This window comes from Magnolia sinica, chromosome 2 (genome assembly GCF_029962835.1).
Source record: "Magnolia sinica isolate HGM2019 chromosome 2, MsV1, whole genome shotgun sequence".
Taxonomy (NCBI): domain Eukaryota; kingdom Viridiplantae; phylum Streptophyta; class Magnoliopsida; order Magnoliales; family Magnoliaceae; genus Magnolia; species Magnolia sinica.
In genome coordinates this window covers 140,135,398-140,156,260 of record NC_080574.1, presented here as the reverse complement: position 1 = coordinate 140,156,260, position 20,863 = coordinate 140,135,398, and the positions used below count along the sequence as shown (strand labels likewise).

The following is a 20,863-nucleotide window of genomic DNA, read 5'->3' as shown; positions in this document are numbered from 1 at the left end:
TGTATACTCTGCAATTCCTTTTTCTTACATGTGAAATGTTTTTCGGCAAATGCTAGGGGTTAGCGTCTCCCACGTGGCCTGGGTGATCTTTCTGGGTCCCGAAATGGGTCCATCCACCAATGTCTGTGGACTGGAAAAATAGACGGCCCTTTCCCTTCCTTTTTAACAGTTTCACTCGGACACCAGACCAACGATCTCGAGCAGTGGCCATTGAGCCCTCTGATAAAGACAAAGGAAGATCAACGGTCCATATGCAACAGACACTTTCGGATGGTCAGATAAAATAGGCTGGATTTCAAAAGGCGTCATTCGTCCTTGAAGCCGGATGTCACGTGACCGACATTGTACGGAGGGGGAAGGGCACGTGAGAGAGAGAGAGAGAGAGAGAGAGAGAGAGACATTGAGATCCCCATTCACTTTCCTTGGAGGGAGAGAGGCGAAGGCATCAGAGACCCGACCTGCAAAGATACGGATACGGACACAAGTTTCATGTCTTGGCTTTGCCTCGTGATCGCCGAAGGCAGATCCTGGAAGACTGTTCCGCGAGTCACGTGGGTTCTTTTGACCACCCAATGACCAACCCATCTGCCTCTCTGACCACTCACATTGTTCGGTGCGCCTCTTTCTCACTCATGAATGTAGTGTCGTCCACGTCTTTTCATTTTAATTAATTAATTATGAATTAACACTTAGTTAATATTAGTATATAATATATAAGGACGAGGAGATGGAAGGCAAGGCCCAGCCCATACCAACCCCATTCCAAACCCCACCTACAGACTGACTTACTGACTGACTTGAGAATTGTGGGATCCTCACACCCCTCCTTATAGCTTTGCCGACATCCTGGAATACCATACTCCTCAATATAGGAATCTCTCATCTCCACCTGCGCCTTGTTAATCCGAGTGTAGTAGTAGGTCTTTGCACCTCCCCTTCAATTCATTCTCCCAACCATTCTATACATTCTCTTCTTCTTTCTTCTTTCTTCTTTCTTCTTCTTCTTCCTCTCTCTCTTTCCCCTTTTTCTTCTTGTTTTATTTCATTATTATTACAAAAATCCTAGTGCTGTGATTTGCTACTGATTTCATTCTTTCATGCACTTGTTCCTTGACTTACGTACTAGTTACTAGTAGGAGCACTCCACTAAAAGCGCTTTAAAATGTCAACAAGTGATATAGTCATCCCATAATTGCTCAGCTCAACTCCCTCGTCTGTCTGTTGAGTTTATCAAAGTTGAGGAAAGAAGAAAAAGAAGAAGGTATGCACCGTTGCGGCTCTCATGGGAACATGGTGGGGCCATGCTCTTGCGGCAGTTCCTTGTCTATTTTATTCGCTCCATTGCCAAACAAGATTAGCAATCCCACCCAAACACCAGATACCGACCCTTTGGCTTCATCGTCTATGGTGGATTGCACTCTTTCTCTAGGAACGCCTTCGACACGCCAAACACAAGCCATCTCCCAACGCTCCTCCTCCTCCTCCTGCATGTCTCATTTGTGCTGGGACATGTTCCATTCAAAGCAACCCCCATTATCAAGTTGTCAAAAGAGTGGAGGAGCTCGACCCAGCAGCAGCAGCAGCAGCAGCAGCAGCGTTGGCGACACTCGACTCGCTGCTCCTCGGAGGTGCGCCAACTGCGACACCACCTCTACACCCCTGTGGAGGAATGGACCCAGAGGCCCAAAGGTTTCCTTACATTCTAATATCCATTTCTTGTCTTTGCCTTCATTTATTTATATCCACTACTAACGGACGGATGGATTCGTTGTTCTTGTTGTTTGTTGTAAATGTTCAGTCCCTTTGTAATGCATGTGGAATTCGTTACAAGAAGGAAGAAAGGCGTGCCACCACCTCAGCATTGGAGACACCACAGCAGCAGCAGCAGCACCACTTGATCAATCACCACCAATGGACCTATGCCGCACAGCCGCAGAGACCAGCCACCGCTCTCTCCCCAGCTGAATTCAGGCTCATCGAAGATGACGGCCATGATGGAGACTCCTCCCCTTTCCTTTCATGGCGTCTCAGCGTCCCTCCTCCGCCACCCGACTTCCCCGTACAGTACACATGACCTCATCTGGGCTGCTTCACCAACCAACACCACCATCTTCCCTTTTATTACTAGTAGCTTCTTTTCTTCAAATCCTCTCTCTATCAATGTATTGGATTTGATGCCGAGTAAAAATGCGATAATTCCTAGTTTAACTTGCTCACTTGAAAAAAAAAAAATACACACAGATATTCTGTTTGTTTATTCTCGCTTTTTTAGTCGTCGTTCGCTCCATCACACCGTCTCTCTCTCTCTCTCTCTTCCTTGTTTACTATGGCGCCAGAGGATGGTGTAGAAAAAAATCCATGCGCTCGTACTGTAGTAGTCGGTGGGGGGCATGAGCCGAGCTTCGTACCCTTGCGCCTTGGGACTAATTCAATAGCTGTATTTTTAACACACCCATGATTCAGTCAGTGTGTGATCTGTCAATTGGACCGTCCAGATTTGATGAAATTCATTCACCCTTTGAATGAATGAGATATCCTGCCAATGCATGTCCGTACCATCATCCATTTTCTCAACCTCACCCTCCAAACATGATATCAATGTTGTGCCCTTATTTGCCCTCCTCTGGACTTTTATTATTATTATTATTATTATTTCATCATCGACAAGAGGTGTTCCGTTTTTACAAACTGTGGAAGAGGTGTCCCATTGACTCAACGGTTTAGATGGGCAAGGATGCTTGCCGTCTACATTTTGCATGAAATTTCTATCCTTGTCTTTTCAAGTTTCGACAACGTACGGAAATTAAAATCTTTGATGGATGACTCGCAGGCATTTGGAAATTAAATACGTGGCATAGAAGTTCAAATAAAACTGTCCAAACTGCGGGTCCTATCTAATTCAACTTTAGACGGGTCATGAACCAAAAAATAAAAAAAAATAAAAATCTGACTATTTATTTAACTGTTCAAAGTTAACCCTTCTTTCCCAAACAAGGTTCTGCGAATCATAATCTGACGCTGGGACGGTGTGAGTGGCAGCGGTCGGTTCCCCAATTAATCAGTTTAATTGAGTTAATGTACATCATGTTTACAATTTCCGGTTGCCTGCGCATCAAGCAACCGTCAGAGTATCAAATAACTACCATTTGAGAAATTTTAAGCTGATAACATTATCTGGGGCCAAGTATCGCTAATAACAATGGGCAACATCTTATCAGTAACATATTATCAATCACTTGCCCAAGTATAGCTTATAACAATGATAAATATCTTACCAATATCTTGGCCGAGCATAGCTGAATAACAATAGGCAAGGCACTAACCAATGTTTTAAAATCCCCCCCACCTTCAAGATCCTAACTGGACTCCGCGGTTGGACGGACCAGTCTGGACCAGCACAGCCAAGCAAGCCTTTTGCATCAAGTTACTGCGTGGGGAAGCTAGGTGGGCCCCACCATGATGTTTGTAAGAAATCCACTCCATCCATCCTTTTTTTTGAGCTCATTTTAGGTCAATCGACAAAAAAGGAGCTGGATTCAAGACTCAAGTGGGCTACACGAGAGCTACACGAGAGGAAACAGTGCTCCACCGTTGAAACACTCGCATGGCCACGAAAGTTCTGTATAGGCTAAGATTTTTGTGTTTTCCGTTCATCCCAGTTGGAGTGACCTTATAAACGGTTTGGATCGCATATAAACATCAAGGCGGAGCCCAGGAAGGTTTCAACTGTAGTTATTTCTTTCCCAGTTTTTCATCTAGTGTACCCCACTTTCCAGCACAAGGACTTCTCTCCGGAGTCCCAGCGGAGCTGGTCCCTCTATATCCTTTCTTTTCCTTTTCCTTTTCCTTTTCTGACCGCAGCCTACCGAGATCAAAGGCGTAGGGTGTCAATGAGCCAGGTTTGCAGGTATGGCCTGCCTTCAATCGGGCTTGGGTCAGGGTACAAGCTCAAAGGCCGGGCTCGAGCTTAAAAATCAAACCTGTTTCAAAACCGGGCCAAGCTTGGACGTAAATGCTCAAACGCTTGTATGCCCGGTCCATTTTTAAAAATATAATACTCCTACCTTCTCTCGTACCATAACTCCAAACCTTAACCTTGATTTCGTATCAAGAGTTTATTGGGGAGGCCAGGGAAGATGGATTGGATTGAGAGGCAATGCCTATGCCTCTTCTTCATCGATAGGATTCCCATCATTTGTAGTATCAGGCGATGGAGACAAGGGCAAGGCACCGAACATGTTCTATCCTCAACCTCCATCCGTCATTAGTAATCTCAATCCGCTTTTCCTATTCACTAGTACACTGTGCGCTACTTATAGCAGCTAGCTTAAAAACCCCTATCAGTGACGGCCCTAACGTGGTGAATAAAGTTCTTTCTCCTCAATCTGTTTGCTATGACCTTTGCCACTGTGGAAGGTCTGAATCTCTCTAACTTATCAGGCATAGTTTCCTTTGCGATCAGGGAGAGAAATTATGAGTTTATTGACCCCACGTCCCATTTCTCCTAAATTCCACTAGATCTCGTTTCAAGTAGTCCCAGAATAGGTTCACTTGAAAGCCGTCCGGGGCCTGGGGCTTTATTTGGCTTGTTCTTGAATATTACCTAATAGTTTCAGTACTCCTCTATTCGGGTACGATCATAGTTTCATTCATTCATTGAACCTTGTTGGGGATAACCATTAGCATTGAGATCAATCACCACACCACCTCTATCTCTATCATATACATAATACGTTACACGACGCAAGAGTGCATGGTCAACACACACCTACAGCGCCTACGTTCCACTTGCAGCCAATATAGCAACAACCTAACTTGCAGAAGGATATGAGGTCAAACACCGTCTTCCGCGAGGGGATAACTGTTCCGAATCCATGGAACTTCTCTATACTCCTCACAGTGAGACCTCAAATCCACGAGGAAAAGAAAAGAGAAATAATTTCTAAAAATTTCATAATTTAATTGATGATCTCAACAAACGAGTTTACACCCCTTCAAATAGGGATACTGAGCCAGGGAAGAAGTTTCAGAATCAAACTACAATTAAAACTCCTAAAAATCGTGACTTACAATAAATAGTAAGCTTACTATTTATAGACGACCGTGATGTCTACTAGTGGGCATGGTTTTTGGCCAAAACTATTAAGTTTCCTATTTACCTTCACCATGATGCTATCCTAATTATTCTAAGCACTTTTCATGTTGGGCACAACTCCTAAAGCCCAATTGATGAAGAGTTATACTTAAACTAAAACTTACTATAAATAGCAAAAATGAAAATAAAATAGAAATTCGACTGTCGATATGATGGTATTTCGCAAATGCGGCGTGTAACTCGGTATAGCAGGGTTGGGTGGCTAAAGTAGCTTGTCCTACCCCAAAATCATATATGGTACATTGAATTACTCATTCCACATTACAAGATACCCCCGATTTAAGGTCCGACGGTCCGGATCACTTCTGTCGTTGACCGAGCCTTTTCTGATCCATCTTGGCCATGAAATTGTCCGTGATCCGCTCTACATCACTAACCGTACCCATGGAAACCTAAGTCCATCCAAACCATAGATCACCCTTCGAAGGGGAAGATGACAAAGGCTATGTTGAATATATCCTCAGGGCTACATCGTATATATACATTCTTAAACACCATGCCATGGAAGTCCAAAAGCTCCTCCATCGCAGGACTTCAAATCCTCCAACCCCACTTTGGTGGACCCCACCATTTCCTCCTATCCCACTGCTGAATTGTCCTCCAATCCTCCAATCCCGACCTTCCAAAGCCCCTGGAATCAAAGCCTAGCCTCCTCATCAAGGCCTCTAGGTCAAGCAAAACCTCCCCAAAATAATTGGAACTTTTTGTCCATAGTCCATCTTGTCCATATATAACCCATCCACGTTTTGGTCCACCAGATTAACAGTCACAATCACCAGCTCAGGCTTAGGTTGGCTCTCTATAAACATGCCGAGTTGGGCTCAGTCTAGATTATTTTGGCCCTCATGGGTCTAGGCCAAGTTCGGACTACATTGTATGATAGAGGCTGGGATTGGACAAAGCTTTGCTTGGCTTGGCTCTAACCTGGGTTCTTAATGCCCTTAGTTAAGAGGGGGTTTTCTGTTTCAAATGCATTAGACCAGCCTATTTTGGTAGACTTAAGCAAGTCAGATTTGTTGTATTTGGTAGCTATGATACTCTCAATACTATAAATGGTTATTTAGATGCCTAGAAACTTAAGTTTTAAACAATTTACACTAAAGACACTACAAGAAAGCGTAGCTTAGCCGACTGATGGGGTTACCATTTGCTGGCGGCCAGTTTTAATAGCTGCGGGTGAAGGGTCCTATAAGAAGAAAAAAAAAACCCAACCTTCATTTCCGCCCTTTCATCTCCAGCCGTGCGCCGATTCTCCCTCTTCGGTCCCTCAAGCTCTCCCTCTTCGCTCGCTCTTCCTCCCTCTCCCTCTCCCTCTCGCTCTCCCTCCCTCTTCGTTCGCTCTACGTCTCACTCTCCCTCTCCCTCTCCCTCTCACTCTCTCTCTCAAAATCCTAGTCATCTCTCTCTCTCTCTCTCTCTCTCTCTCTCTCTCTCTCTCTCTCTCCTCGGTCCTCTGCTGCAGTTCAACCTTCCGCTGCTCGTGAATCTCCGATTCTCAGGTATGATGTAAACCTTTTCCCTTCTTACTGTTGCTTTCTACAATTTAGAATACCTTATTAGGGATTTGCATTGTCGAATCCCTTTTTAGGGATTTGCATTGTTGAAACCCTTTTTGGGGTTAGCATGCTTTTGTTCCCAGGTATATTATCGGATAGTTTCCAGTTGCATGTACAGGTATTTGAACTTGATTTTCTTTTTCCTTTCCCTTAAGGAATTGATGGATCTGATCAGGAATCAGATTCCTATGCCAGGATAGAAAGCTGGTCATTGTAGAATATGTTGCTGTATAATCTCATGAGCCCCGTTTGTGCAGACCAGGCTGTTAAATTTTTATGCAAAATGCCAAGTGATTGGGTGTGCACATGGGGTGGTCGATGAAATTCCTAAGAGGAATTTGATCGATTGGATTGCACTTGTTTCGATCATTATATTCAGCAAGTGTACTGAATAACTCCTATTGCTTGGTGGAAAAGTGAGCCTATTAAAAATGCTTTTGGTTTTCTTGATTCGACAAATGCTTATTGTCATGGATGTGCAATTTGACCATAAATGCTAAGCCATTTGCAATTTCAGTGCATCACATATGATTGCTTTATTTTTCCATTTGATTTCATTTTGACTTGATTCATGATTATTTTTTTTGCTCAATTTTAATACTTCATTGCTTTGAAGCATTGCTGGAATTTTTTGTTGTTGTCAATGTGGTGGCATGTTGCCTGGTTTAAGGATTTAATTTATGGATCTTGGGCCCTTCATTTGCATTTAAGAATAGTCAATTGTCCTATTTGTCTTGTGGGTTTGAGATCTGATGGATCTGATGGTTTGAGAATTTTTACATTACTCGAATATATTCAATGCAGGTGCAGATGTAAGTAAATCTCCTACCATAGATGCCTTAATTGGCTATCAAATCCTTTTAGCCTAGACTTCCCCTTTATTTAATTGATCACTTGTAATATTACTGAAAAGTCAATATGAAAAATGGCTGAAATCGGATTCTTAATAAATTCCTGCATTGATTGTGTTTGTTGAAATTACTGTGAGCTGGCCCATCATCTTCCCACCAGCTATTTTGTTGTTGATGATTCTCCATGTATAAGATCTATATCTGATTTGTCAATTTCAGTTTTGAAACTTCTGCTAATTTTCATTCGGATAGTTTGGATAAAAATTCCATATTGTAAAACAACATTCCTATTTTGATGGGGTTGTTTACTTGTTGCTTGTTAGTTAGGTACATAAAATGCATCATGTTGTGGAGCTCTTCATCTGCTTGACAGACTTCATTACATTGAGTATGTACGTCTAACATAGGTAGAAAGTAATTTCGCACGAGATATTATTCAATGCACGGGCTGAAATTTGTACAGTGATGGGTTTTCTATACAAATGGGGTTGAGGGTTCAGCGGTCCAAACTATTTGTACAACCATGTATTATGCACACTCAACAAACACTACAACTAAAACCTTAGACATCAGTGGGTCAAACCCTTAGCTTGACCCTAATTCACTCCCTAATTGCACAATGGCTTAGATGGGTGCAAACCAACTATAAAAAAGTTTAGGCTTCTTGTGACGATGTGGATGTGCAAAGTGCGGTGGAAATCCCTCATCTTACCACTAATCCATATAAATGTTTTTTAGAATGTTTCCATATGTAATACATGATTTATTTTTAAAATTTATCTCTTATAAAAATAAAATAGCATGCAATCAAAAGTTTCACACATGGCATACACTACTTCAACTTAAACCAACTGAAATGTAAACAATTGTTGCTAGACCAGTCCCAAAAACAGACCATTGAAATATGCTCTTAATTTATTTTTTTAGTTCTCCGGTGACCAATAAATAACCATGTATCTGATTGCTAAATAAACAGATAAGGATAATTTCTTTATTCACATTGGATCCAATTTTGGACCCACAAATGTTTCAAGTATCCAATTTATAAGTTCCAAGTGCCAGGGTATCATGCATCACACTCTGTCAAAGAATCAAAGCTTTGGCCAAAGTGAATCTGCTTTTAACTTCCTATTTTTTCTTTTTCTTTTGAACTTTGTTTAAATCATGAAGGACTCAAATAGGTGAGGTTACACCACTTCAGAAATATGATTGTCTGGTAAACCATGAGTTGAACCCTGAAAGAAGTACTATATAATCCACTGCTGTTCCACCCTGACAGTATTGTTGTGCCACAATCTTCTGTTTCAGTGGAAATTTCTTTCTGTTTGTCTTAATCATCGTTCTTCGACCGCATTTGTATCACTTGAAGCAACGTTGGATTTTCAGTTTCTAGTTTCAAAATTGAACATCCCTTAGTATTATAAGGGTGGATTTGGATGTGGTCTCTGGAATACAAATGCTTTGCAACTCAAAACTGGCAGTAATGTTATATCACTCCCTACGGTAGAGCACTCGCCGATTGATAGAAAAGCAATGCTAGGAGCACTCCATAAGGTTCCAAATCCGCTTCCCAAATAGCGAGCTTTGCGCAGTGCTTTTTGATGTCCTGCATATTCACTACAAGAAAAAACGGGCAAAGGCTACGGCCAAAAACCGTAGCTAAAGACTTTTTGCTACGGATCTAGTCCGTAGTACGTCCGTCGCTATTGGTGGGGTAGCTGAAAGGAAAAAACCTATAGCTACGGATTATATCCATAGCAATTAGATATCAGTCGCTACGGACAAAAGTCGTAGCTAGACTTTCTGTAGCGAAATGTATCTATGCCTACAGATTGAATCCGCAGCAATAAATATCAATAGCTACAGATAAACACCGTAGCTATAATTTCTATAGTGAAATGTACCTATGGCTACGAATAATAGCTACGGTTTTCAAAACAATAGCTACAGCTTAAATTCATAGCTATTTTTTTAAAAATTTAAAATAAATTATAATAATGGTGCCTGTTTCCATTGCAAGAACCTGCTATGATTTATAACTCATCTAAGCTTAATGATGATAGGAATAGTACATAAAATGCAATCAGGAAAAAAAACGATGCATTTATTACAAATAACAATTAAATCATACAATGCATCCCACATTCACATTTCTAAATAAACAATACTTCACTTTGCTTAACCTATCATAAGAAGATAGAGCTTCTTCTTTCCCTGAAACTGCAGATGTAACTTCTGTGGACTTCGACACAAGATCACTTTCAAGTTCTGAAACCCTTCCCTTTAGAAAGTAAATTTCATCCTCCAGTGACTTCTTTATCTTGTTAGCCTATATAAAATAGCATTTGTAGACACAACAAAAGTTTATGACTAAAATGTGATTTTCTAACTCAGTCAAAGTAACTATTACAGCTTGTTTTTAAAAGGTTTGTGACTGAAATGTGATTTTCTCTAAGTCTAGATATAACCTGACTGAGTCAACTCCTCTAAGTCAGGTTAAGCTTTCGAACTATGATTCATTGAGTGGGTTCTGACTTCCAACAAACAGATTCGAATACAACGCATCATTGTAAAAATGAAAAATCCATATCCACAGCCTACAAATGCTAGTAACTAATGACGCAGCAACCTCAATTTAAGTGGAACAGATTATAAAGATTAGCAGGAAAGGGAGCGAACAAATTCCATTGTAAAACATCAACTCAAATGATGAAAAAAACCCATCCTCGCACCTGATTGGAGCTAGGTACATATTCTATGCATAAATCAAGTATTAATACCAGTACAAACAGAACAAAGAGTGGCTTGAAGACTGTCAACAAAACAGAAGTAACAATGAATGCAGGAAAAAAAAAAAAGCACCTTTGCCTTCGCCACCATATCAGGCTTGACATCTGCATGGGTGAAAATAGGCCCTTTGAATGCACTAGCCTGCATATGAAAAAAGATGTGCCTTAAGAATTTTGTTTCCAATTGGACCCTGGCACAAAATGCTTGTAAAAGTGGATTGTGTGTTAGGTAAACTACAGCTAGTTGGTCATCAGTTCCCTTTTCAACGTCCAGCTAAATAAAAGCAATCAATCATCATGAAAAAACAGAAAGAAAACCTAAATGGAATGATTGCATTGGATTATGCAATTGGAATTAAAAACCCAAAAATCCAAAACAAACCCAAATCAATTTCCTAGTGATTTTGGTAGATGAAAATCAAAAGATGAGTATGGACTCAAATCTACAATATGAATTGATTCATCTTACAATGAATATCATCATACAGAAAAGTTGTGCCCCAAAATTGAAGAACTAAAAATATAGAAAAGGCCAAGGATGAGAAGCCAAAAAAAAAAAAAAAAACAGAGACAACACTTCAAGAGCACATGCTCATCTACTCATTATAAACTCTGAAAAACAAGCAAAATATGCATCATCTAAAAACCAAATAAACATCCAACAATTCATGGGAGTGAATGCTTCCCCATACTTTTGTTAAAATATTAATCTTCCCATCTCTTTCTTTAGATCCATAGGTGCCTTAACTTGTTGGACAGTCATGGCCTGAACAAAATCAGCAATACATAGCCTCCAAAACAGATAGTATCCAATTATCAACTTTCTTTCAGAAAGTTTTAGATCTCAAGTTTGTAACACTAGAGTAAAATGCGAAATATCGCATGGACATTTCAAACATGAGAATTATCTTCAAATTACCTCACATTGTGATCCTAACCATTGAATGATTGGGCCTTTCTAAAACTTGCTGTCCAACTATTTTTGGACACTCAGAAACATCCAATCAGTAAGATATTACAATCTAGTAACTTAAAATAGCAAACCTGGCATTATTGATGATGCGATGAAGCCTCAAATCACAGAAGTGCCCCTGTTTACAACGAGATACAACTTCAAAAATTCACTACATTGGAAATACATTCAAAGCTGTATTCTATTTTCTTACAAGAACTGCACACCAATAAGAACTGCAGCATGTGCAACCAAAGCCTGTAGAAATCAATCCCTATTCATTCATCTGATCACAAGATATGAATGTCTCGGACAACCTAATTATTAAATACCAACTCAAGATCAACCATCATAATTCAAATTTCAAGAGCATAAGAATTCAAATTTTTTACTTGGGATGAAGAAACATGAAGAAACATTTCATGGCATCAACTCTATGAAAAATCATAGTCCACCAAAATTCAGTTGTGAAACAACAAACCACGGATAAATAAAGAGGTATTAATGCAATGCTAGGGCTGACATTCTAGAGCATAGAGTAGGTTTCCATTTTGTACAAGTGGAACCCACAGCTCGAGTGATCCAAACAATTGATATGGTGGGTCCATCCATTGATGGCTCATGCAGTAAAAATCTCCTGGACTGCAAGATTATACATAGATAATATATAGCATTTTCTTGCTTGAATACAAATTGTTGCAGCATATTCTTAATTAGAATGGTTAGGTTTTCTCACTTGGGAGATTTCCGTGCAATGTTCATCCGCAATGGGGCACATTATATCATCAGCTTAGACCACTCAAACATGGACCCCACAGGTATGAACACATGCAAGATTATACATAGTTAAGTAGTGCATTCTAATTCAGTTTAGCATGATATACCATGTCATGGAATTGCAAAAATTATTGTAAATATACCAATCAGTGCACATAGAACACATGCTACCATCAATAGAATCTTTGACGCCCAAGAAAGATGTTTAACATAACCAAGACCCAAGCAAAAGCTGACTTTGTTATGGCAATAGGATAGACTAGCCTGTTAGGCTTCAAGTCCCTGCCACATAGGATTGAGCTTGGGCCTAAATAGGATGAATTCTTTTCCCCTAAATGAAAATCAGACCAACCAATCATAAGACCAGTCCTCTCTTTAGAAAATTTTCCTGATGCCTTTTTATCAGACCATCCAAAGAAACAGTACTATGGTGACCCCAATTGTGGAGAATAAAACATGAGCTCTCTGGAAAAAAAAAAAAGAAAGAAAGAAAATAAAGGCCTAACAAAGGAAAGCAAATTTTCCAAGAAAGACTTTACCAATCCTTATAATAATGGATTTACATCATAAGAGAAACCAAGCTGAAATTCATAATCTAACAGGAATCCTTATAATAATGGATTTCATAACCAAGCTGAAACATCATAAGACATAGCTGTTGCTGCCAAACAGGGAGGTCCTACTACACATCTGTAAATGACAAAACACGAGCTCCACATGCAGCATGTGTCTGGGATCCAGGTTGTTCATCAGCAAGCCCATGGTCAATGTCTCCCCTGCTAAAAACAGGGCTAGTCCACTCACTACATGGGAAGCATGTGTAAAATGAATGCAGATCATTGGTTGTCTTTTATAACCAACCATCTCTTTTTTGTGTGAAGAGATGAACCACTGAGGAGACAGGCCTATTTTTGAGCCAGGGGACATTCTAGCATAGTGACCAACCTCGTTCCAATTTTTCAGCCTGGGAATTTCTTGAGAGATTTTCAAATTTTAAGGTTTTTCTCAAGGTATGTTTGGGAAAATGTCACCGAAAAAAAATATTTATTGTAACTCAAAAAGAAATATAAAATTAAAATATGAATTGATATAACAAAATCATTAGGTTATTACCATTTTTCGATTTTACATCTTGATTGATAATATCGCGAAAAAAATGCAATATTTAAAAATCATGCTGAGATTTTCACATTCTCGTGATAATATCGTCTAAGTGTATTCTTTGTGATATTATTGCAAGATTTTCAAAATAACAATGTATGAATTCGTGGAATGCTACTTGCAAGCTGCAACTGCAAAACAAATAGCAGTTGCACACACAACAGCCCACCTGATGATCAGATGACTAACATAGTCGATTCCCCTGATTTTTGGGCTATGGGCTATCTGTATGATTGTGTAGGCCACTACATATGGGACAAATTGATGGTTGTCCTAGCATGTTTTAGCTATCCATTTGTTTTCTAGACTTTGCCCCATCTGATGGATATTCGACTGCTAGATTTAACTAGGAACAGGGCCCAACTGATGGACAGCTTGGATCTTGCAGTTGTTTTCTATCTAGGCACATGTGATGGAATGTAAAGCGGTTGTTGGATTGTAAACGCTTGAGATTTTCAAGTCTCATTACATCTCAAGCATTCAAAGAAAGGATAGTAAGTGCTGAGCAATGGAGTTCAATTGATTTTGGAAAATCAAGATGCACTACATCATAAGTAAATACTGATAGAAGACAAAACATGTACTTAGCACTCCAAAAATTCATACCTTAGCTTTTCCTATTGGAAGGCAGAAACTGGAATCAAGAACTTCCACTGAAACAGGGAAAGACTCTTCATATCTAGAGCATCCCAAAATCAATGCTAATCAGATAAATACTTAAAGTTTCACATGACAAAAATAGTTCCACGTTCCAAGAAATGGTTTTAAAAAAAGAACAGTGAACTAGCATAAATGAGAAGAATAGAATCTGCCTTGCTTACTTCTCTAGATCTTGATTGCAAGATCCCACTGGAACTACGCTTGCACACTCATGATTGCTATCGTTTAAAGCATTCATCCCCTGCACCTTATGAACACAAAAATACACTAAACTTCGCGTAACTAGCAGATTGGTTAACTTTAGCTTCGCAACCTCTAAAAAACAAAACCAAAATATACATATCATATTGAAAGCCAATAACATGCATACCTGTGTATTTGAAGGCTGCCCATGAATCTGGTTTGGCCTCGAGTTGAGATCAATCATTGTAGAGGCAATCTTGCTCGGATCTTCTATATTAGTGTCTAGCACTGGAACAGGAGAGACCCTGTGGTTTTGCCGTTTCTCATTCGTTGTCAATTTAGACAGCTGAGTCTGTTGCCTACTAAATTCAACTGGTTCTATAGGTTGCAAGGCTTGCTCTTCCAAAGGAATGGGTTTGTCCCCTGGAAACTATATTGAAACCAAACAGGTATTAGTTTTGTGAGGTCTCCTACAGGAAAGGATCCAACCCATTTGGATGGTACGTAGCCATAGTGGTGGAAATTTTGGCAATTGATTTTACAAACTATTTTGGTATTAGTCTGTGTATTTTTGTCCTTGCTGATGCCACCAATATCCAGTTCTATGCTAGTTAATAGAAGATTTATTAATTTCAATTCTGTTTTGATGCCAGGGTAAACACTTGCTGGTGATTGGAACGACTAGTGAGGTGGGCTTCCTGGAGTCTGTTGGTTTACCCATTGCCAATTTTTCCTGCAATAGCCCACCGACTTGACTCGTCAAATCGCACTAAAATCTTTTGTTTTGATCCCCAAAATAGGTGCAGGCCTAGTCTAAAATGTCTTTCTAAGTTTCCTTCATAGTTAGAATAAAAAATAAAAAATAAAATTAAAAAAAGGAAAAGAAAATTCTGGCCATTATGGCTATATTGGCGTGATACAATCATTGTATCAGGCCGACACAGATCTGATGTAGCTGCATTGACCAATACGATACGGATATTATGAACCATGATCATACTAAATGAAAACAAATCATCATCTAACCAATCACTTTGATGATGTGCTATCAAATGACTCTCAACAAAATCATCTTTAATGTCGAAAAATTCTCTTATAGCTCAACTACAACAGTATCAATAGTAACATAAACAACAAATAATCTCAACAAACATAAGTACTGAAATCTTAATGTTTGCATCCATTAGATATAACTGAGCCGGAGATGAACTTACATGCAAGTGCCAAAATTTTGGGACAAGCCATAAAAATGAGTCGATCTTTGTACAGCATTAGCATTTACTGAAATGTGCCATCAAAATTACCACATCAATCTCACCTGAAACAGATGAGTAAATGGCATACAGTAAGGTACGTGCTTACATTCACACTCACATTAATAAAAATGAAGTGAAAACATCGTGCCAAATGAGTGTTTTAGTCATCAATCAGTAGGGCGATTAAAGGCTGCTCATGCTTCTGTTTCCCACACACATTCCAAACACAATTATATATTGACTTTGATAGCATGAATTGGTTATGGGATCCATCCAAAATATGTCATGGGGCTCATTTATAGATGATTTACTGAAACAGCTGCATATTAAAGCAAGATGTTTCACATGTCCATAACCATTAGAATAAGGGATCAGCCACCATTTTAACCATCATCACCAAGCAAACACTTAGGATTGTCCAATCAGCATGAATTTCGGGCTATGTTCCTATCACAATAGGGACCGCATTTAGACAGTCAGGAATGAAGTTTATCCATGCCATCATATACAGTGAACGTGTTGCATTACAAGTGACAGAAAACCCTGTTAACTGTTAGGTAGCAGCTCATGAAGGCTAGCAACTAATCTTTGAAATAAGTGGTTAAGAACTTCATCAAATAACTGAATTTAAAAAATAAAAAAATAATAAAAAAGGTAAAGAAAAACATCAAGAACTCAATGTGGAGCACACCCTTCTGCTGACACAATAAGCTCAATGCCCCAAAACCCTCAACCACTTTCTGTTCTTCTCTTCTTTTCACCTATCCTTGTGTTATTGCTTTACTATGTTTATGACGCAGGGATGAACGTGATGAGGATAACTACTCCGAATCCACGGAGCTTCTCTGGACTCCTCACAGAGACTTCTCGAATCCACGAGGAAAGAAAGCAGAAAATAGAAATAAATTCTAAAAAATTCGAAATTGATTAATTGATGAATAAAAATGAGTTCACAACCCTTTAAATAGGGGTAACAAGAAATGGGAAAGAAATCAGAATTAAACTACAACTCAAACTCCTAGAATCCGCGACTTACTATAAATAGTAAACTTACTATTTATAGACAGTCGTGATGTCTACTAGTGCGCAAGGTTTTCGGCCAAAAATAGTAAGTGTCCTATTTGGCTTCACCAAACTGTTCTCCTAATTATTCTAAGCTCTTTTCACGTTGGGCGCAACTCCTAAAGCCCGATGGATGAAGAGTTATAATCAAACTAAAACTTACTATTTATAGTAAAAACGAAATTAAAACAGGAAAACGACCGTCGATCCAGGGGTTTTTCGTAATTTCGGGCTGCGCAACCCGGCATAGCGGGGTTGGTTGGCTTCAGTAGCTTGTTCTACCCCAAAATCATATATTTTACGTCAGATAACTCATTCCGGATTGCAAGATACGCCCGATTTAAGGTTCGAAGGTCTGGATCACTTTTGTCGTCGACCGGGCTTTTCTGATCCATCTTGGCCATGTAACTGTTCGCGACCCGCTCTACATCAGTTTATTTATGCACCAAACTCTTTCTATCCCAACCAAGTCTCAAAAAACTAAGAATGTTGATGCTTACATGACAAGTAGTAATTAAGAGTTTTGAGATCTACTTAGAAGAACCCATAGAACATGATTTAGGAAGAATGGATTTAATCTGCCTGGAGTGACTTTCCTCATATTCAGTAAATCAAACAACAAGAGATCCCTAGCCACTTGAAGTGCTAGTGTCTGGCCATTAACGAAATGCACATTGTGAAATGTGCAGAGACCTAGCTATGTCCCTCTTGCATTTTCTACCTCACTTTACATGCTGCAGGACATATGCATATAGCCACATCCCATGCCTAAAATGGCACATAACCATTGTGGATCAGCTAAGCCATATGTTTGACTGCATAAAGTCTCATCTCCATTGTGCACATTCATGTAATACCCTATATGGAAACACAGAACATGCAACCGAAAACCTACACTGCAAATCCCTAATTCTCATATACTTAGGAACCGAAATTAGACTCCAAAGCCCTAAATCTCCTCATGAAATTTATCAGGAAAAAATCAGGTATCCAAGAAAAACAATACCAGAGGTGGTTCATCACCATCATCTTCATCTGCAGCACCGGAATACACTAGCACTGCCCGAATCCACCAAGTTCCACCGCCAGCATCACCCCCTGTTAAGAAAATAACACCCCCCCCCCCCCCCCCCCAATGTTGTGGGTCAAATATTGCATATCAGACTCATTTATTGCATGAATCTACAAGCATGATGCCGTTTAATGGCCTGATTTAATTGTGTTTGTGATGCAGAGTGTATTTACGAGAATGGACTGAAAAAGGATGTTTAAAGCATGGATTTAACACTCTGATAACACCAAAGCATGGGATGGACCCCAGGAGACCAAGATCGACGGATGTACATGCTAGGGATCCAAGAAAATTGAGGAATTGAAGCTCAGGTGACCCAAAAAGTGTCCAGAATGCAAAATCATAGGGTTCCCACCATCTGATTGGCTCAAAATTGCATGCATGGCCTGAGGGCCATAAAAACCCGACTTTTCTGACAGCCATTGTTTTTGGCAGATTTGGTGCAACCCAAACCCTCGTCTTCTCTGTCTCTCATCTCCAGTGACCACATTTGCAGCCCGTGATTGCTGAACCCATCCACACAAATCTCATCGTGAATCCATCTCCATCCCTCTGCAATGGAGAGAGATAGAATAGCTTCACGGCGTGGCTGATGCATTAGAGATAGAGGGAGGAGAATGAGAGAGATGGAGCAGAGACCGAGAGGGAGAGAGAGGACTGGGGAGAGAAGAGATTAGGGAATAGAGAGATTAGAGAATGAAGAGAGAGAGAGAGAGAGAGAGAGAGAGAGAGAGAGAGAGAACCCTTTTTGGGTGCGGCTCTGTTTTGAGCGCGCGCCCAAATTTGGGCGTGGACTGTGGACGGTCTTGACAGGGCTCCGTAGGGCCCACCATGATGTATTTGGTTTATCCATTCCGACTAATAATTTTATTAATTTATTTTAGTTCATGATCCAAAATTTAAGTTAGATTTAAGGCCTAAGTGGACCACACCATAAGAAACAAATATGATTTAATATCCATGTTTCTTATCGTGTGGTCCACTTGAGCCTTCGATCTAGCTAATTTTTTATTTCATGCTCTAAAGTAATATTTCCAAATATATGGACGGCTTAGGTAGGACATATATTTTTTTTTAGGCCCCATAGAGCCCCTTACATCGCCATTAATTATTAAGGGTGTGTCAACTTTTTAGCTACGGATTAAAATCGTAGCAAATGTAGCTAAGGTTTATATCCGTAGCAAAAAAGTAACGTGGTCTGTATACTTTGTCCCTTTTTTTGGTAGCGATTGCTAGGATTGTTTATTGTTCTTTTGGCGTTGTTGATGTGATGTGATTTCATGATCCTCCAAACTACATTTGTTCATGCACAAAAAATCATCATTCTTCTTTTCGTATTGGGAGGATAATACTGAAAGAATCTAAATCTGTTTTTCTGTTCTGTGATCTCAGGTTGCTGACACATCAGAGTCATTGGATGGATGGAAGTGAAGGTTGAATCAAAATAATTCCTTTTCAATATAAATGTTCTACCATTTTCCATCAACACACTAGAGTTATACGATATAGAATCAAGTCGCTGCGCAATCTTACAAAAATCTCATGATCATGTGAAATTACACTAGAGGTTTTCTGATGGGAATGAGGATCCAGTTAAAAGTTCAATAGCTATTTCCCCCTCCACTGCTGGTGGGCCATGCGCTAATGGTTTGCCCTCCAGTAAATGGGTCAGAACCTATTGGTTTGGGGTTGTGTTTTAGAACAGCTACGCTCATTCGAATTGATTTCTACTTGATGAAGAATTTATGTGACGACACTATGGGATGCACCTTGAATGAAATGCACATTGTCATCGGTTTACCCACACTATGGGATGCACCTTGAACTCATCCATGCATACATAAAGGTCCATTCACTTATAGGAAACTGTTGCATCTCATTTGGATAGCATTGATCAGAGAAGAATGAATCCTTTGCAATCTATCATCTATTGGGTTATACACATCACTACAAGAAATTCACTTTTGTTGGCTGGCTTTAATTATTATTTTTTGAATCATAAACTAATGTCTACCAGTTGTGTGGCCCATTGTCTAATAATCTTCGGTAAATGAATTAGCTGTGATCATCTGCAGTACATGAGCCCACTGGATGAACATGTACTCAATGTACAGTGGAAGACTACAACTTTGGGTAGTTTGATGAACTACTAAACTTGCATCCTCTTAATTATCAGTTTATCACTGCAGATTTCAACATCAAAAGCATTCCAATTCAGTCTTTCTTCATTTGAATCTCTTACCTACAGAAAATGAGAGATGGGTCTTGATTACATTTGCATTTCATGGGCTTTTCAAGAGTGAGGGCATTCTACATGGCAGATTTCTTTGTAGCAGATGTTGGTGACTGAATTTTGTTCTTCTTTTAACTATCATCTCTTTACAAAATATAGATTCTATCTTACTGGTTGCTTGAAATGCTTTTCAGTCGTGGGTTCCACTTGAGTATCATGCTATCGACGGCTTACCATGTTATGTTGAATGAGCAACAACTTACCATGTTCTAGCTCTTTGCTTTTGGATAATGTTTGTGTAAAAACCTTTACGAAGGGCTTCGTGTCCAGAAATGCGATGCCCTGGTACTTGGTAGCTCTTGTATGCAAAATGCTGCAAAATATGGAAAATTTTCATTGTAATGATGATGATTATGATGATTTATTTGCTATTGCACCTGGTTATGGCAATTGGTTTGGGTGTTAATATAGAAAGTAATGCGAGATTCGTTTTTGATGAGTTTTGTTGATAATAAAGCCTTATTTTTTTTTTCTTTTTTTTTTTTTTTTGTCCAGCATGAGCATGCATATCTAACATCTTTTATTATTCTTTTTTTTTTAAAATACTTTTTGATAAGAAAGATTGTCTCTTTTGCTACGGATTGTTGGTTTATAGAATCCCTATAGCTACGGATTTAATCCGCAACAAAGTTTAAAGAGCTACCGTACCAATGGCTACGGTCGCACTGTGGGCTACTCATCTTTAGCTACAGATTTTATCCATAGGTTTAGACCAATTTTATTTTAGTGTAGCAAAAAACTGGCGATTTAGCGGCGTCCAACACAATCGTCAGTAAAGGTCCTGACCACCGGTAAAGCCTTTACCGACTAAGGCTTTACCGGCTATTAGCTGACCGCGGGCAAAGAATTTGCCAGCGGTTTTTTGGGCTTTTGCCGGCGGTTTTGACCGCCGGTAAAATCCAGTTTTCTTGTAGTGAGAAGAGTTTAAACTGTTTACATGCTATTCTATCGGAGTTTTAAGTGATAATCTCACGGGTAAATAAATTATATGCTTAGTTAACTTGTAAAGTGTTTTAATGTATAAAGCAGGTATTCATACCACATAGAGATTAGGGTGGTAAATCCCATAAAAATTGGAAAATTACATGAAGATCAT

The 20,863-nt window shown here is 39.5% G+C and overlaps 2 protein-coding genes and 2 long non-coding RNA genes across 6 annotated transcripts; 2 read left to right on the top strand and 2 right to left on the bottom strand.

Annotated features, from left to right (window-relative positions):
• The first annotated feature begins 741 nt into the window (after positions 1-741).
• LOC131237980 (GATA transcription factor 18-like) lies at positions 742-2,287 on the top strand. The gene is made up of 2 exons (XM_058236112.1): positions 742-1,689; positions 1,799-2,287. The coding sequence occupies exons 1-2, from the start codon at positions 1,264-1,266 to the stop codon at positions 2,072-2,074; spliced, it is 702 nt and encodes a 233-aa protein (XP_058092095.1). The 5' UTR covers positions 742-1,263; the 3' UTR covers positions 2,075-2,287.
• A 3,995-nt stretch (positions 2,288-6,282) lies between these two features.
• On the top strand, positions 6,283-20,203 carry LOC131237978 (uncharacterized). Its single transcript, XR_009167468.1, has 3 exons — positions 6,283-6,654; positions 18,867-18,907; positions 19,723-20,203. It is a non-coding gene; the product is annotated as an uncharacterized LOC131237978 (long non-coding RNA).
• On the bottom strand, positions 10,983-14,790 carry LOC131237977 (B-box zinc finger protein 19-like). Of its 3 annotated transcripts, none has more exons than XR_009167467.1 (4): positions 14,272-14,790; positions 14,063-14,168; positions 13,848-13,920; positions 10,983-12,362 (listed from the first exon to the last, which is right to left on the bottom strand). XR_009167467.1 is itself a non-coding variant. In XM_058236109.1 (4 exons), the coding sequence occupies exons 1-4, from the start codon at positions 14,326-14,328 to the stop codon at positions 12,348-12,350; spliced, it is 231 nt and encodes a 76-aa protein (XP_058092092.1). In that variant the 5' UTR covers positions 14,329-14,790; the 3' UTR covers positions 10,983-12,347. The 3 variants fall into 3 exon arrangements, 2 of the variants coding, with proteins under 2 accessions (XP_058092092.1, XP_058092093.1); XM_058236109.1 differs by having other exon boundaries at positions 14,063-14,148; XM_058236110.1 differs by having other exon boundaries at positions 14,063-14,142.
• On the bottom strand, positions 15,518-17,206 carry LOC131237979 (uncharacterized). Its single transcript, XR_009167469.1, has 2 exons — positions 16,831-17,206; positions 15,518-16,123 (listed from the first exon to the last, which is right to left on the bottom strand). It is a non-coding gene; the product is annotated as an uncharacterized LOC131237979 (long non-coding RNA).
• Positions 20,204-20,863: the final 660 nt, after the last annotated feature.

Coding starts and splice junctions, on each gene's coding strand:
- LOC131237980 (XM_058236112.1), top strand. CDS start 1,264: ATGCACCGTTGCGGCTCTCATGGGAACATGGTGGGGCCATGCTCTTGC. Junction 1,690..1,798: donor ATGGACCCAGAGGCCCAAAG/GTTTCCTTACAT, acceptor GTAAATGTTCAG/TCCCTTTGTAATGCATGTGG.
- LOC131237977 (XM_058236109.1), bottom strand. CDS start 14,328: ATGATTGATCTCAACTCGAGGCCAAACCAGATTCATGGGCAGCCTTCA. Junction 14,149..14,271: donor GGCAGCCTTCAAATACACAG/GTATGCATGTTA, acceptor TGTGTTCATAAG/GTGCAGGGGATGAATGCTTT. Junction 13,921..14,062: donor TGCAATCAAGATCTAGAGAA/GTAAGCAAGGCA, acceptor GGGATGCTCTAG/ATATGAAGAGTCTTTCCCTG.